The 18,795-nt window shown below is 37.3% G+C and overlaps 1 protein-coding gene across 1 annotated transcript; it reads left to right on the top strand.

The window, feature by feature from the left end:
- The first annotated feature begins 2,442 nt into the window (after positions 1 to 2,442).
- On the top strand, positions 2,443 to 18,517 carry LOC124595727 (probable 26S proteasome non-ATPase regulatory subunit 3). Its single transcript, XM_047134598.1, has 2 exons — positions 2,443 to 2,600; positions 16,853 to 18,517. Exon 2 carries the CDS (start codon positions 16,881 to 16,883, stop codon positions 18,378 to 18,380), a length of 1,500 nt encoding a protein of 499 aa, XP_046990554.1. The 5' UTR covers positions 2,443 to 2,600; positions 16,853 to 16,880; the 3' UTR covers positions 18,381 to 18,517.
- Positions 18,518 to 18,795: the final 278 nt, after the last annotated feature.

Below are 18,795 nucleotides of genomic sequence, written 5' to 3'. Positions count from 1 at the left end.
CTGTGGTTCACTACTAAATGATTAAATCCCCTCTCACCCAACCCCCTATATGAAGAAAACGCATCTGAAACTACTGTGGACCCCGGCTCTACATACTCCTCAATTAACCCCACTAATTCAGGCTTCGACCTCCCCTCCACAACCCTAAAAACACATTCAGTACCCCCACCCTCCTGAACAACAGCCCCCCACACCCAAAGACCAGCCACAGACTTCCCCATCCCATACTTCCTTTTACCAAACTGCGACTCATCCACCTCCACAAGCACCCCATGCCCACCCAACTTACCCCTGTACTTAATAAATTCGGAACACACCTCACGACAAAAGGAATACCAGTCTAAAACAGTCCTCTCACTCACACCAGTCTCAAACGCGCAAAAACTCTGCCCGCAACTATAACAAAAATAATACGTAATAAGCACAATCTCACGCATGGCCAATGTAGACTTCTCGAACCAGGTACCACGCCTTACAGAACGCCATACGCCATCTTTCCGGCAACACCACATGTATCCGTCCCTGGTCCGAGAGTCCGGAACTTTAACCAATTTCATAGGTTCACGGCACACACCGCACTTCACGACCTCGGCAATTAAGCCAAATAGCTGAAGAAATTTAATCAGCTCTAAAGCTGTCTCCCCCATCATCGCCCTCAACCGAACACTGTTAAGGCGGTCTTTCATATCCATTCCTGAACAAAAAACCACAACCAAATACACTCAATAACAAACTCACCCGACGTACAGCAATGAGCATTAAATTAACCATTAACTCACTAATAGAAATTCTGCTTCAAATCCAACACCTGAGCAACAGAAAACTGACCCCACCACACGAAACAAACGAAACAAACGAAAACCATGAACACACCACCAGAGAGCACGACAAACAAAAACAAGACATCTACAAACACGCCACAATCGCAAATCAAACTCCGCGCCGTAATGAAGTCACACACCACAACACGCTTACGTCACGGGTCAAAGCCGACGGGTAAGATCGGACGCTTCTGTTGACCCAAGATGGCAACAGTAAAGGTCTCTTACTCGGAGAACCAATGTGTTAGGTCATCATATACTCAGTTCAGCTTTAGAGTCCACTGTTCACAAACGAATGGCGCAGAGCACAGCGCTACCCTGTCACAACCTCTCGAAAGTTCACAAAAGTCGAATAGTTGATATACGGTTTCTATCGTTTTCGATGTAGCGTGTAAACGTCATAATGACGTCACGTCGTATCCAAGTCCGGTGAACTTAGCATCCTCCGCTGCACTCAACCAAGGAGGTTAGAACCTCCCACAGACATGTACGTCGAACTATTTGTACCATGGAGGTAAGAATTACCTCCTTGATTTGTACCATAGACCATAGATAATATAGACCGCGCACGCACCATTCTCTGCTGTGTCGACGTTTGAAAGCAAAATCTAAGTTACGTGACTCGGACCAGCAAGCTAAACTCGTTGTAGCAAGCCGAATCTCTATCATTGCGAAGTAGAGCTGACAGTTTTTCTCATTCAAATCTAAACTCATGCATTCATTTTAACAATAAAATGATTTGTATTGCTACTATACGCAATGTACTAGTATAGTTAATTCAGTGTTTCCGAAATTCCTAGTATAAATGGTGTGGTTATCGTTGTTACACGTGACCATTTGAAAAGTATTGACAGTTCTTATCATAAAACACAGAACTATAGTTATATGGTGACTGCCTGTTTATGTTACACTGTCAGTCTTAATTCACTGCGTCCACAGGATTAGAAGACGAACGATCGGCTTGACAGGCAGCATTAATTTTCTGATGATTCTTCAACAATATGTATGAAATGTTTCATTACGGTTTTATAAGAAATGAAAATATTTTATATCCATAATGTCCGTCTTTCCACATAACAAGCGATTATACGTTATGACTCCCGCTTAATCCAGTGCAGATACCGAAACAATGGACATAATATGTTAGAAAATATTGTTGAGAATTCCTGTAGTGAGTTTGATATTAACGTTCTTCCATTTTAAAACGTTACTCTTTCATTGAGTTTTATAGCCAACGATCAACATACATTCTAACTTTCAGCTCATGGAAATATCTCTCCAAGTGTTGTAGTTCACTTTCACAACTGAGATTTCCGTCAGTTTACGACTTACGTAATCACCAGGATACAAAACAAGACTTACCCAAGCATATGTGGAGGTCAATACTTCTGGTTCTAATAAACAGCACAACATATGATTTGTAACAAAAACGTCATATATTTTGCACAATAAATGCATAATGACATACTCGCCTTCGTGCCTCGAGTCACGTGATTTAGATTTTGGTTTCAGTCGAGGCCCACGAGAATCGTCGGCCACGGTTTCAGTAAAGTGTCGTCATGCGCAGTCTATTTTATCTGTGGTCTGTGCGTTGATCTCATCTTTGTTTCCAAGATAGTCTTGATCAGGCAGTAACATCTCTGATGAAGCTTACGAAGCAAGTTGTGATTGTTTGCATGGAAGTGTAAAATTTGTGTCTCGTACGACAGCTTTGTGAGGAATATCCCGCAGGTTCCCTGCCTCGCGGGAGGATAGGTTTTACGCTTCAAACTACATCGTGTGAGTGCTTTTTCCAATATGTGTGAAATGTATGAAATGCAACCGAAAGCAGCCTGTTAAATTTCTAAATCATTTAATTTTAGGAATGCCTTGTGTACATTGCAACAGTGATTTTATGAAAAAGGAGATGTAAATAATGCTCTGCTTATATTTGTTTGTGTGTCTAAAGCTCTTGCAAGGAATGTTTACGTTTCAAAGCCTCTTATCATGTTTGAGTTTAGACGTCGTTACAGTTGATGTGTTGGTAAGAAATATTTGGAAGCTTAATTTTGAATCGCGGAGGTTTCTTGTAGTAACAAAACGTTTTAAAGTTTTAATCTTGTTCGATAAGGGAACGTTAGTTAAATTATTTTTGAAAACATATACCCGCGATCCAATAATAATTATATTCTTCATTACAGTGTTCTGCTTTGAAGATAGCCGTTGAATCGTTTTATAGGCGTTGAATCGTTTTATACGCCATCCTAGCACAACAAACCATACATGAAATGTCACATTTCGGACAGATATTTAATGCGGTTTATCACGGAAACTATTTTTTTTTAATTTCATAATGCGTCATTATAACTATTTATGCGAAAACCAACAAAAAATACCGTAGTGTAACGATTTGTTGTGATACGAAGTTGAGTGGTTAGTTGTAGGTAAAGAAGGTGAGAGACTTCAGTTCGCTGGCAGGATACGTGAAAGTTGTGTCGGTGTACAAAGCATATTACGCGGAAAATAGACCGTACTTTCGCAACTCATTCTAGAATATACCAAGTGTGGGAGAACCATACAAAACAGGACTAACTGCAGAGTGCTGAACATACATAAATAGGGGCAACACAAGTAGTGAGTGATTTGTCTAACTCACAGGCAAGCACCAGCGGACGGTCGAGAAACTCGAACCTACAGGCGCTTGAAGACCTACATACAAATTTTCCAGAACCAGTAATGAGTGAGGAATCTTTCATCACAGTTCGTACATTTCATTCCCATAGGGGACTTGAAGACAATATTAGACTTAATAGTAGCATAGTCACACTGAGGCAATTGTTCTTTCCGCAATTCATACTTAAGTATAATGGAAAGAAACACTAATAACCAGAACAATGATAAGTGCACTGTGCCACAAAGTTCACAGAGATTTACACAGTATAGTTAGAGATGTAGAAATGATGGACAAGTCTAAAAATGCTACTGACTTTTTTTTTGGCAGAATTGATCAAAGTATGTGTTAGTAATAATATTATGAAATGTGGATACTATGTAATTTCTGTTTATAGGTTGACTAGGCCTAATATTAGTAAATAGTGTAGACACTTTGTGTTTTGATGAAGCAACCTGCAGTAGAATAGTAACTATTGTAAATAAGTAAAAATCTTGTGCAAAATACATGAGTATTCCCTGATTTGTTTTTCTGACATGATTCTTGTAGTTGGCATTGGTTTGGGCAGCAAACAAAGATTGTGGCGTACCGACTAAACAATGACATTTCAGCAAAGCAAACCAAATCACAATCAGCCAACAACAAATGTGACAGCTCAAAGTTACACAGTGAACAAAAATTAGAATAATACACTTTAGTGTAGCCTAACAGAAAATGATGAACAGTGTGTCACAAGTTAAAAGTGGGTGCTGAGCTGGGAATCATAGACAAACGGATTTTGCAGCTTTAAATCAATGAATGAACTACCTGGGCATAACTGATGATACAGTTTGAGAGATTCAATTTGGCATACACTCACCTCCTTTACTTTGGAACTGAGATTGTGCTTAAATGCAACAAACAGTCGCTGTAACAGTTGCAAACGACAAGTGAGGTTCAAGCCTGACATACATGCAGTTTGTGATACACCAAATTAAAGATCTCCCCCAAATGCATTATTTTTAGTGCACTTTGTTGTGCTAAAAATCACCGGGAAATGCTACATCTGTGTGCAAAACCTTTACTTAATTTTGTTTTATTTAAATTATAGTCATAAGACACTATTTTTGAATTTTATGAACTGTGCAATTTTAAATTTATGAACATTTAAACAAGTTATCTGTATTTGTGAGCATTTGGCCACTGACAGCATTTACATATATGTCAACCATTTCTCCATGTTTTGTGAGAGAGCATTTGAGAAGATTCTGCACTGGTAGTCATTGAGGACTTCACCATGTTCTTCTCACACTCAAGTTTATTCCATTCAACATCTCTCTAATGATAGTTGCATACTTTTACATTTATTGTGCAATAGCCACTGTTCAGAAGCTTATTCAGAGAGACTGTAGACTTGGAGGGACCCCCAATTATGAAATGTCCTGCTAGATACATATCTATCAACTAGAGCCAGATTTCCTCTAAAATTTCCTGCCCATAAATAAAAGTTCTGTTTCCTCTTTTTCACTCTGTATTAATGTCATCAGAGGTCAGGTCGGCTAAAATGCACTTAGAATTAACAGGCTCTTCCGCTGCATATTGTTGTTGGCAGTTTGTTTCCTTTGGTCATAGCCAATCGGGTGACAGAATTTGGTACCCAAGGAGAATCACTGAATCTGATTTCTTTTGGCAGAAAATATGAGCCAGAAGAAAACTAGACTTACCAATTAGACTGATCTGTAGTGTAGCCAGAGACCAAGGTTGAAATGTGGTCATCTGATTGTGAGTTGATGAAGCCAGCATGAAAATAGACTGTCGTCATAAAGTAATGTATAGGTTAACCCGAGATATACGTTCATCATTACAGTAATCACTTGTTCTTATTTCCGATATTGCCAAAAATTCTGATCATGTGGTTAAATTCCAACCTAATTGAACAAACTACTAGCTAAATTTATTTACGAACCATATGAAGTTACAGATAAACATTCCAATTGGCTGTTCGCAACCAACACACAATTTGTCGTTTTTACTTCCCATCATTCCCAATTAACAGCAACAGCATCACCATTGAAACAGCTGTGGTACATGTAAGTGTGCTTCACTGCAATTCACAAAAAACATTTACTATTATTTTGTATGTCTTGTCATGCCCAACACTTAAAATCACAAGTGATTGCTGGATGATTCAAGTCTCCTCCAGTCATGATAATATGAATGGGGAGCATATGTATAGGCATAATCCATATCACCTCTGGCAGGGCATTTACCTTCATAGTCTTGGATGTTATTGAATTTAACATATCTTAAAATTCAGGAGTAAGTAAGAAAAACATACATTCCCCCTCCCCCTTCCCCCCCCCCCCCCCCAAAAAAAAAAAATTCTTGCCCCAGGATAAAGGCCTCCAAAGGTGACACTGTGAATACCGTTTTGAAGATGCAGATTTTGGAAAAAAAATTTAAAATGCTGTATCTCTGTAACAGTTCTAGATATTTTTATTATTATTATTTGAAAGATAATTGCTTTATGATTGCAATAATATCTTCCGTATGGACATATTGTCAAAGTTCTTTTACTGTCACCTTTTGAATTTTTTTATAATTTACAGAGAGAATTTTTTTCGAAAGTGCCCATCCAGAAAAGTTAAATTTTTTTCTGTTGATTAGTAGCACGTAGTACTATATTCTCTGTAAAGGAGAGCTTCCACTTTGAAGTTGGACAGGTTTTATTTAAAAAAAAATCTAAACGCATGTCTTCACTGAAGTTTTTTAAACTAATTCCTTTGTTACAATGTTTATTTCTATTGTCATTGTTGCAGTTGTTTTTTTATCACTTTTTTGTTGCAGTTATTTCTTTTCAGTTTCTTTGTCGTGGTTGTTTATTGCAGGTTTCTGTCTTGTAGTTGTTCAGCATTGATGTGTGTACTTGAAGAGGCTTCTAAGAAATCTGAGACCACCCAGTGAGTTCTGAGTGTTTGCGAGGTGACACAATTGCAGTGTGTTTACTGAAAAGGACTGTTTGAAATGTTTTTTTAACTGGGACCACAGGAGAGTGAAGTATGCTGACTTTTTGCATATCCAAAAAAGAGTGATATGTAAGACAAACAAAAAAACACTTTGTTCAGGTTGAGAATAAGTGTTCTCATTCAAAGACCCTGTTTCGAAGTGAAGGTGTTTCCAGTGACAACTTCTTGTGTTCTAAATGTTTTGGCAGAATAACTAAAATGATAGTATCTGAAGAAGGTGAAGCCTCACAATGCGCAGATTTTGCATCAATAGGGGAAGAATTAAATACCCTGAATCAGTAAACTAAAGAGGTAGGTGTTAGTCCTGTTAAGAAACTGTGATCAGTGAAGTCGAGTCATAAGCTCTGTGCATCAAGAAAGCGCTGAGAAATTACTAGAGCTATGGATAAATACACTACAGCAAAACTAACGACCATATTCCAAGTAGAAATTCCATCTTCAGAAGAAAATGAACCAAAGCAATCCTGCACCTCTTGCCAGGAATTTTTCACAAATACCAATTCAGCTGTCGAATATTGTGCATCCTACAGTGAAAAGGTGCAAGTTTTAACTATTATTCCAGAGATGTTTTCAAAGAAAATAATTTTGAACCATGTTCCATCAGTATCAAAGTTCATGGTAGGCAAATCAAGAAATGTGGGGTCTGTAAAAGGAGGCTTTGGAAGACCAGATCCCTACTATGGTCATCCTGTAGGAGCAGCTCAAGTTGAAATAGTGCAGTCATTTTATCTGGCAGATAAATGGGACTGTTCTCGCCAGAGTGCCAACAAAAGACACTATAACTGTAATAGTTGAAGGTCAAAAAGTTGTGAAAGTGAAGAGGTACTTGACTCGCAGTATTAAAGAAACTTTTGCCATTTGTAAGAGCAACTATACAACTCCACATATTGGAAGATCAAAATTTTATGCATTACAACGAAAGCGGGTAGTTCCACACCCACCTAGAGATGTCTGTTTATGTGTATACTGCGGGGTCATTCCATGTCAAGTCACCCAGGCCTTGACACCAACCATGTCAGATTTTGATGAAACTTAGTGCAATTACTTCTTTTATCATCCTGGAAGCACTTGTAAATTTTTTTGCTCTATCTCTTGTAGTTTTTTTTTATAAATTTTTAAACGTGTCCTCACAACTAAAAGAATTTGTATATTAAAGAATACTCAAGATATCAGTATGAAATTTTGGAATAAGTTTGTGTATTATATCTAAATGTTAAAAAAAATTACCATTAAGATATACTAAAATCTCCCAAATGAAAAAAAAAATTACAAGTTTTTTTTGGCTAACGGATGTTTAGTTTTACAAAAACTGCAATATCTAGAGTCTCAGACCTGATAGAAAGCTCAAATTTGTTTTAAAATTCTCTTAATTGTATAGGCTATTAGATAAAAGAAAAATTATGTTCGATTTTTAACCTTTTTAATAATTATCTAATTTTTAAAATAATAATAATTATATTTAAAAAATAAAAAGTACGAAGTGACTTAGACACCGAAAATAAGTTTTTGTCTTCTTGGAGTAACAATGTACGCTTGTATTTTGTTTTGTTACTCATGTGTTTTGAAGTAAAACATTGTTACAGTGTTAAATAGTGCTTGGATAGTATCTTATTAAGTTTATTCGAACTTTCAGTAAGTACTGTTACTTAGTTTACAGAGATTCTTTTCCAATATCCTATAAAAGTAACCAGAACAGTAATCAGACCAAAAGTGAAATCAGTATGTCAGATATTCAAACCTGTAGCGTAGGGTTATTTAAAAGATCTGACTGTTTCCAAACAACCTACACACCTTCAAAAAAGTTACAACCGGTATCTGAATTGAGTGAGGAAGAAAAAGATTTGATCCACTTACGATCTGGAATTAATCTGTGTGAATTTAAGAATATATGTTCACACCACAGCCTCTACTTTTTAAATGTTTTTGAAAAGTATCAAACAACATGTGTAGACCTACTAAAAAAACACAAAAAGCCCATCAAAAAATCGTTGACAAGTGTAGGCTTGAATCTTTCTAAACAATTACAAAAAATATTAGCATAAAACCTGGACAAAAGCTTTGCTCAACATGCTGTAACTTTAGTGAGGAATAATTAAGAGTTGAAGTCAATGAAAGTGAAACAGATGATGAAGTCATGGTTTAATTAGAATCATTGGAATCCAGAAATGAATCCCTCGTACAAACAAACATTGCTCTTGATAAATTAGGCTTAACACCGATAAAGCTTAATGGCTTGTCAGGACAAAGTAAAGGGTCTTATTTTAAAAGGAAGGTTAGCAGTATTGAAAAGACTGCAAAAAAGGTGGTTTCAAAAGCATTAAAATATGATGCACCAAATTCTGACGATGACGAAGAAGATACAAGTGTGGTTGAGAAAGCAAAGGATTTTGATGTAATGATTTCTCTTATGAAAGAGAAGATTTCATCGGTTGGGAGGTCTAGAAAAGTCCAGATTCTGACCTTGGCTCCAGATTCTTGGAGTCGAAATAAAGTGATGAAAGAATGTAATGTAAGTGAGTACATGGTGCGACAAGCTAGAAAGCTAAAATCTGAAAAGGGTATTTTGGAAACTCCTGGTCCAAAAAAAGGTAAAATTCTTTCTGAAAATACAGTAAGACTTGTAACAGATTTTTATGAAAAGGATGAAAGTTCCAGAGTGCTACCTGGAACAAAAGACTAAGTAAGTGTTCAAAAAAACTTGTACATGCAAAAAAGACTCATTTTGTGTAACTTGAGAGAACTATTATTCTTTCAAATGGGAGAATCCCGAGGTAGAAGTAGGATTTTCAAAATTTTGTTTCTTGAGACCTAAATGGTGTATCCTTGCTGGTGCTGCAGGCACACACACTGTATGTGTATGCAGTATCCACCAGAATGTTAAACTATTACTGGATGCTGTGAAAATTGAAGAATCTTATCAAGACCTAATTAAGATGCTTGTGTGCAACACGGAAAACCAAAGCTGCGTGCTACATCATTGCGACAGCTGTCCTGCAAATACTGCATAACTAAAAAACTAAGTGAAGATTATGGTTTAGAAGAAGAAATTGTAATCAGTCAGTGGGTTAACACAGATGGGGCAGAAATGATCAAACAGTCTATCAGTTTCTTTATTGGTTAGGTCATTGGAAAAGCTCACCCTGCACTCCTTGAAAGCAAAATCCCAATCAGCAGCCTTTAAAAGATTGAAAGAAGACCCACCACCCAAATCACCAATTATTGTGATGGATTTCAGTGAAAATTATTCCTTTGTTATACAAAATGAGATCCAAAGTTACCACTGGAATAGAGGTGATTGTATTCTACACCCTGTTGGAGTTTTCCTAAGAAATGAGGAAAACAATGTTTTTGTTTCCAACTGTTTTATTAGTGATGACCAAGAACATGACACTGGTTTTGTTAACTTTGTACAAAAAGAAATTACAAAGTGGCTGTCATTACATCATACTGGCATTGACTCAGTTCACTACTTTACAGGTGGTTGTGCTGGGGAGTACAAAAATAGAAACAGTTTTAAAAATTTGACTGAACACTTGAGAGACTTTAATTTGAAGGCTCAACACTCTTTTTTTTGCAACAAGTCATGGGAAGTCAATTTGTGATGGCCTAGGAGGAACTATTAAATGAATTTTAAGGAAAGCCAGTCTACAGCTTTCAGACGAAGAACAAATAACGACAGCAATCGATGTGTACAAGTTTTGTGAAAAAAATATTGAAAACATTCATTTTCACTTTATTGACAAAAAAGAAGCTGATTTGCTACGCTTAAAACTAGAAAAACGTTTTTCAGCAACCCGAACCATTCCTGGAACAAGAAGTTTTCATAACTTCAAACCACTTCCAACAAACAACCTTGAAATTGGAAGGACTACAGATAGTGTAAAACCCTCCTTAGTCTTTTCTTTCCATTCTTCTTCTGATTGGGTTCGTGTTGAACCATCCATAAATAGCTATGTGGCTGCAAATTATGATGGTAACTGGTACTTTGGACTGGTAAAAACAATATTCAATGATGAAGAAGATGCAGAAATTCTGTTTCTACATCCTTCAGGACCAGCTGCATCATTTTATTGGCCTGAAAGAGAAGATTCTTTGGAGCACATAGTCTGTGTAGTAGACGCACCTCAATCAAGCGGCACTGGAAGAATGTATTACTTCAAAAAAGACTGTATCAAAAGAACTGAAAGCTCTTGGATGAAGTGGAAAAACAGTTTGAATCAGCATTAATGTTTATTAAAAAGACAAAATTACTCAAAAAATTCAATGTTTCAAGCAATCAGTTGGGTTATACATAAGTGTCGTAAGTACACTATCTTTGTACATAATTCTAATGTAATCTACTATAATTAATAAACATGTTAAAAAGCCATCATTATTTTTGTTTTATCAAGTAGCCTATATGTTTAAGAGTAAATTAAAACAAACTTGAGCATTCTATCAGGTCTGAGACTCTAGATATTGCTATTCTTACAAAACAAAACATCCATTTAAAAAAAAGAAAAAAATACGTAGATTTTTTTTCGTAGAAAATATTAATATATTTTAATAGTATAATTTTTATCTTCAAATATGTATAATAAATAAACTTGCTGCAAAAATTCATGATGTTATCTAAAAGAGTTTTTAAGATTAGCAATTTTAACATTTTTTGACTCAAAATATGGGCAAACTCATATTACACGCACTTCAAAGAGCAAGAAAGAAGAAATTCCGTTGATTTGACCAGAAACAGCAGGATAATATTCAGATTCACAACATGACAAGGGGGATATTTGTGGCATGTGTGTATGACTGCGACTGGTGGATTGCAGAGATTATAGACACCAGTTATGAGTTAAACGAAATTGTATTGAACTTTATGCTACCACATGGACCAGCTGCTGGATATAGGTTTCCAGCTGAAGGACTGGAACACCACCACCAGTGCTCACTTCCTGTTCACAATGTTTTGAAGATTGTAAGTGATCCAGTTCCTATTGGTTCAACAGGAAGGCATCTAACTATATCAAAGGAAGATACTGAAGCAATGGAACACATTTTTAGTTCATTGACTGGCTAATTTCAGTACAAAACAGAGGGCACAGACGTTGTATAAATTGAAATCTTTAAGTCTTTGGGCCTTTCACATACATTTTCAAAACATTTAAAATGCTTGAAAAATGAGTCTCTTACTCATTTTTCAAAAATAAAATTATGTTAAAAAAGGCTGGGTTTTGATTTTTATGAGCCTGTTATGTGACAATGTGGTAATAAAACAGGTTTGGTGGGGGATGTATGGCAAAAATTTCAGTTGTTTATAAAACCTGTTCAACCTACAAGTGGAAGCTCTCCTTTTCAGGGAATGTAGAACTATATGGTATTAATCAACAGAAAAAAATAAAAATTTTATGGATTGGCATTTTAAAAAAAAAAATCCATAGATTATAAAAAATCAGAACACTATAGTAAAAGAACTTTGACAGATAAGTCCAAATGGAGGAATTCTTTGTAATCATAAATCAGTTATCTTTCACGTTAAAAAAACAACAAAATATCTAGAACTGTTCCAGAGATACAGCATTTTAAAATTTTTTCCAAAATTCACATCTTCAAAATAGTATGCACATTGTCATATTTGGAGGGCTGTATCTTGGTCCAGAAATTTTTTTACCTATATAAAACAAGAAAATGTGTGTTCCTTACTTAGTCCTTCATTTTAACATAGGCCACATTCAATAACATCAAAGACTATGAAAGTAAGATTTTTCCTAGCCTGCCTAAATTGATATGGACTATGCCATTAGTGAAGTAAGGCTGTTTCAAAAGCTTTTGGGTGTATGTTGGTGTGAAACTGGTGGTCAATAGGATGACTCCACTCATAGGTGTATCCTCACGCCTGATACAGAGCTTAGTCCTAAGGATGTAGTGTGTAACTTCAATTTCTATCTCTAGATTTGGGTGTCAGGTCTACTATGACTATTACACGTACTCCGTTATTCAGTAGCTTTTCCTTTCAATATGGACTCATATTTAACACCAAAAACTGTACTGCTATCAATTTCAGTTAATAACTAGTTTCTAAACCTCGTATTATACAAATTTCAATGCTTTTTAGAAGAACTGCAGACTCTGATACTTTGTTATGGACGTTTCTGTAGTTGATTGCTGGAATTTTGTTTCCACTGGGGCCTGGGAGCAATTATTTGTGTCTTTCACTAATGTATAGTTTCCTGCAACTGTGATTATGTCAACTAGATTGAGAGTCCTCTCATCATAACAGGCTTTGTTTACACTACACACCAGCCAATTGTGTGTAGGGCATCCCTGCTTCATTTGTGGGGTCCCTATAGTCCTCAACCTTGGGGCGTATGTCTACAAAGTTTTGATATAGCCTTTTACAGAAGCTTCAAAGTATCTGTTACAAAGTGTTACACATGATAGAACCATGGGCCCACAATCGTTTTTGGAGACAAGGCAGCAGATAATGAGCTTTGTTAAAATTCTGAGAGCATATATGGTCTTCTCAGTGTTTCCTGCCTGTCACTGGACTGAACCATCCAAAGGGCCTTTGCTTGGACACTTTCCCATTAATTCCAATTGTCTCTTGCGAAATGCAAGTTGTGCAATTCCCATAGTACCTCAGTTCACCCTGACAGAGAACTCTACTTGAGTAGCCAGCACTCAAACATTGTTGCACATCCCAATTTTTAGAACTCCTCTATGATAAAAAGATGACATAGCTGCCACTGAACACCATCCGCATGTGACAGCATAATGCTCTCTGCTTCCACCCCAACCCGCCTTGCCACGTGTATCGCATTACTCTCCTCTGCATCTACCAGTCCTTGGTCATGTTTCAACTAGTCTATGGTGAAGCGGCACCCTTGGCTTTGAAATCATTATATCCGGTGCATCATCAGCATCATTGTGGAATATGACTGGCCACAGTGCCAACCGGACTTGTCCTGTAGAGGGTCTCCATATCGAAGCAGGGATCTTACCTCTTCAGTTCTGGTGATATCAACTCTTGCTGGCTTATACAATCATTGTACAATTTACTAATGATCCAACTTAGTGAATTATTTTTTCATACAGGAATTGTCTGCCCTCTAACACTTTCTGTTGGGTGGGTATCCCAGTTGAAATTTCTCTTAAAGACCCTATGCTGGAGCCTCTGCCAATCTCTCCCCCCCCCCCCCCCCCTCCCCGCTTTCCATAGATTGTGTTCCACATGTAGTCTTGTTGTGCATGCCTCCTTGACATATAAGCAGACCATGAATTAGAATCTATCTATTTCCGTGACATGAAGTTTGTCAACCACATGACCAACCTTTCAGCATCTGCCTTCTTAGTTCTTCAGGAGTATCAAGATGCTGCTGTCAATTACAGTCACGGCATGGATAGGATGGCGTATGCTTTTACATCTCCCACCAGTTGGAACAACCATCATTGACAGGAATAGGTACTGTTTTGTTATGGCAAAACCAGTAGTCATTAAGAACCCTTAGAGAGACATCACTCAGCTTGTTTTATTTTGTAGTGACCCAGTGAGCAACCTCCAGTCTATCGATTGATGGTACTCTTGTTAGTCTGTAATATTCCTTATTAATGTTGTTCTCTCTACCCTGTCAAAGTACCTGCTGGATTGTCTTTCTCTGGGTCCCAAGTCGTATAGGTATCACAGGGAATGAACTGACAGACTGTTTGGCTGGATGAGTGATTATTCACCCAGCATTTGCTTTGATGATCCTGGGTGCAGATTTTTATTTGTAAATAAGACCTCTACTAACTCAGAATGGAACGTCTGGTGGACTGCTGCCCACTACTGGTGAACTAAGCATGGTCAAGACCGCTGTATTGCACTACTACTTCCATTTCCTTACAGAACGAGGTGGCGCAATGGTTAGCACACTGGATTCACATTCAGGATGAAGACGGTTCAATCCCACGGCCATTCTGATTTAATTTTTCCGTGATTTCCCTAAATCGCTTCAGGCAAATGCTGGGATGGCTCCTTTGAAAGGGCACGACAGAATTCCTTCCCTGTCCTTCCCTAATCTGATGATACGGATGACTTCACTGTTTAGTATATTCCCCCACACAATCTAACCCAACCCAACCCTTCCATTTCCCTCGGAAGGAACCCACCATCCTATGTCACATCGATGTTGGCCATAATAGATTAACCTGTAGTTTTGGATCTTACTGAACAACCCCCATGTTATGGTTGTGGAATCTTAGAGACAGTAGGTCCTAGCCTGGTGGAATACTCCCTCCATCTGGCTCTCCATGCCAAGGACGGCTTTAAGGATTCGGTGTCTCTGATGTTGGCAGATGACTTACGGACAGTTGAACTAGTTATTCGTTTCCTCGGAGGAAGTTGTTTTTCTTCTCAGACCTAATATTTTGAACTGCTTTTGGGGTTGAATAGTTTGTGGTTCAACTGCTCCTGCTGCATTCTGGGCCCAGAGACCCTGTGTCATATCTCCTCTGCTAGTCTGCGTGGTCATGCCCTGTGTAATTTATCTTTAGTTTCTGTTGGATGTGTGGTTGTCCCTTTTTTTTCTGCACTGTGTTGTGTTTTACTGTTTGAGGAGTGTCCCTTCATATAGCACTCCAGTGGAAACAAAGCCTTAAGCACTTCTTAATCTTGGTAAGAGCCGATGATGAAAAATCAGTTTCTCAGGGTTTTATGCTTCCTCAAAGATGGTAGATTCTATTCCCATCTCGACCATAAAAGATGATTTTTAAGTGATGCCTGACATATGTACTCCATAAACCTGTAACACTAAAGGTACACGCAAATAAGATTAATCTTAGTCAAAGATGATCATATAGTACAATGACACTAGCATAAACTGTTTGTTCACTCCAAGCCGACTTATGGTGAAGTGATTAATATGTCAGACTGAATCAGTAGAAGTCTAAAATGGCAACAAATAAGAGGATTTCAAACTCGGTCATACACAAAATTTAATTTCGCAATTGTTAATTCTGCATATCACTTCAGGTTTCCAATTACTCACTGTAAACACATTGTTGCCTACTTTCATATTGGTAACAGTCAGAAAGCTATCAATACTGGAACTTTTAGGTTTCCTCGTCATGATTGATTAATAGTGAGCTTGTGATTTTTCTGCCAAATTGTTGTTATGTCCATTTTCTTCACAATATTTTGACAACCAACCCAGCCATTTATTTCAGGTTCTGCGAGTTTTGCTGTTATGTGTACTCACTGTCTGGCCTCAAATCAGACTCTGAACTGTTGTTGGTCTCATGTCCCTCTCAACATCTTTGTTAGATAGCTCATTGTACAGAGAAGTTGACATTTCATCCATCCTGAGAGATAACGTCATTTCATTCTTGAGGTGAGATGATGTTCCGTAATACATAAGTAGGATAAGCGCCGCCAAAAGAAAGGTAGACCCCTCAGTACGTTGAACTTCCAACAAGGTGCCAATAGTGATAATGAGATGAACAATAGTTCAGTCTGGTTGGAGTCCAGGCAGCGAGTACACATAACAGCAAAACTCTTAGCGCCTGTGCAGAAAATGGAAACAGCAACGTGGCAGAACACCCAGAAATTCACTACTATCAGTAGCTGTGAAGTCATTTGATTTCTATAGATTCAGCAACTCCAGTCAGTCACTGTCCCAGAGATCTTATTGGAGGGCCCAAGTAGTAATATAGCACACTTAACATGTTTTCCATATAAAAACAGATGTTCAGGATGTATCACATATTTTAATAATCTGCTTTATCCTTTTCCTAAGATGGTTTATGCCCCAATACCATCTGAAAATTTTGTGTAGAACATTGTCAAGTCACATGTTTTGGCAAAGGTTATTCACACACACAAGAAAAAATTAACTTCATTCATCAAATAAAAATGACAAACAATGGTAATTTATCGTAGCGGAATTTTGAGCTATTTCCATGCTTGCAGAAATAATGTCTCAAAGAGGATTTGCCTCCTTGCAAGAAGACATTAAACTAAAGGGAAATTGTGTTCTTGCGAGAAGGTGAACCCTTTTAACTCATTTTTAACACACAATTTCTGTGAATGTCCAAGACGAGAAAATTCATAATTTCAAGAAAGAAGATTTTCATTCCATTATTTTGAAGTACTCCGATCATTGAGAATCATTGTGTGCAAGTAAATGTTTTGCATTCAGCAATGTTTGTGTAAAACTTAATTTCTGTGTTGATAATTTGCTCAAAGGGCAGTTGGGCCATATTATTAAATCTTGACTTGTGCTATTTGAATGTAAAAGAAAAGTTTCAATTTAAAGTTTTAGTCAAATAGGCCCTATTTATGATCTATCACTGTACAATTAGGATGAACATACTAAGACAGTAGAAATATTGATTTTGAGCAATTCCAATCTTTGTTACAGATTTTTGAACATACTATAAAAGAAAAACATGGTGGCTCTGGCAGAACAGTCAGCTGATGTTGAAATGAAGAATGCAGACAGCCCTTCTGGTGAGGGAGATGCTGGAGATGCGAAGAAAGATGGTGATGTTGTGAGCATTCAGGATATCAGAGAACATGCCAGGCAGATTGAAAAGGCGGTGCAAAATAAGGAACCTCGATTTATATTGAGAGTACTGCGATCTCTCCCAAATACACGAAGAAAACTGAATTCTGTTGTCCTTAGAGGAATTATTACTGGTTTCTACACACACTCTGCAACTGAGAAAGATGCATTGTTAAACTTTGTGGAGGAGCCAATGGAAACAGAAGGTTCGACATCCCAGCGAATGCGTAGCGGAAAAAGTTCAACTGCTCCTTTACTGCCTGAGGTTGATGCATACATACATCTACTGGTCCTTCTGAAGTTGATTGATGGACGTAAGTATGAAGATGCAGTTACATGTTCTGACCTCCTTATGCAAAAAGTGACAGCACAGAATAGAAGAACTCTTGATCTTGTAACTGCCAAGTGCTATTTTTATCATTCACGAAGCTATGAACTTACCAATCAGTTAGAAAAAATTAGAGGATTTCTTCATTCTAGACTACGCACTGCAACTTTGCGGAATGACTATGAAGGACAAGGTGTCCTTATAAACTGTCTGCTTAGAAACTATTTACATTATAACTTATATGACCAAGCTGACAAACTGGTGTCAAAATCAGTTTTTCCGGAGTCTGCTAGCAACAATGAATGGGCTCGTTTCTTTTATTATCTTGGCAGGATTAAAGCAGCCCGTTTAGAATATTCAGCAGCACACAAAAATCTTGTTCAGGCATTAAGGAAGGCCCCACAGAACGCAGCAGTTGGGTTCCGGCAGACTGTCCAAAAGTTAGCTGTCACAGTTGAATTACTTTTGGGAGATATACCAGAACGACAGATCTTCAGACATGCTGCATTAAGGAGGTCATTAGCACCTTATTTCCAGCTTACTCAGGCAGTTCGCATGGGAAATCTTCAACGTTTTGGAGAAGTACTTGAAAACTTTGGTCCACAATTTAGAGCAGATCATACATTTACACTAATTTTGCGTTTGAGGCACAATGTTATCAAGACAGCAATCAGGTCTGTGGGCTTGTCGTACTCACGAATTGCTCCAGCAGACATAGCAAAGAAGTTGGGGCTTGATTCACCAGAGGACGCGGAGTTCATTGTCGCAAAGGCTATTAGAGATGGAGTTATTGAGGCCACATTAGATCGTGAAAGAGGTTATATGCGTAGTAAAGAAACTACTGATATTTATTGTACAAGAGAACCTCAATTAGCTTTCCATCAGCGTATATCATTTTGTCTAGAACTTCATAATCAAAGTGTAAAAGCTATGCGTTATCCTCCAAAATCATATGGCAAAGACCTGGAGTCTGCAGAAGAACGGAGGGAACGAGAACAACAAGATATGGAGCTGGCGAAGGAAATGGCTGAAGAAGATGATGATGGTTTCCCATAATTTATGTAATTATCTTTTTTTAATGAACAGATGTTTGTTTTGTTTCATTTAACAAGATTTTCTGCTCTGTTTAATCTACAGAGTTGCATTATATAGTTATTTTACATTGATTAAAATAAACTTTTCCTTACAAACAATGAATATATTTAAGAAATTATTTTTGTACTTCATTTTTAGTCACTTCACATCATTTACAATCTTCTAATGCTGCTTCTTGTGGTAGGTATTGTTTAGTTTGGAAAATATTGTTTGACGAGTTAATTTGTTTCACAGTTTTCTGTGTTAAATTTTCAGTGCACACAAATGAGGCAATTAGAACACGAAATCACATGCTTGCTGTAAAAATATAATAAACGAAGAATCGTTGGTTACTTTTGGACAAAACACCCATTTATGTTACCTGGTTAGAAATTGT

Source organism: Schistocerca americana, chromosome 2 (assembly GCF_021461395.2).
Source record: "Schistocerca americana isolate TAMUIC-IGC-003095 chromosome 2, iqSchAmer2.1, whole genome shotgun sequence".
NCBI lineage: Eukaryota > Metazoa > Arthropoda > Insecta > Orthoptera > Acrididae > Schistocerca > Schistocerca americana.
The sequence above is the reverse complement of the archived record's forward strand: the minus strand, read 5'-3'. Positions and strand labels throughout refer to the sequence as shown.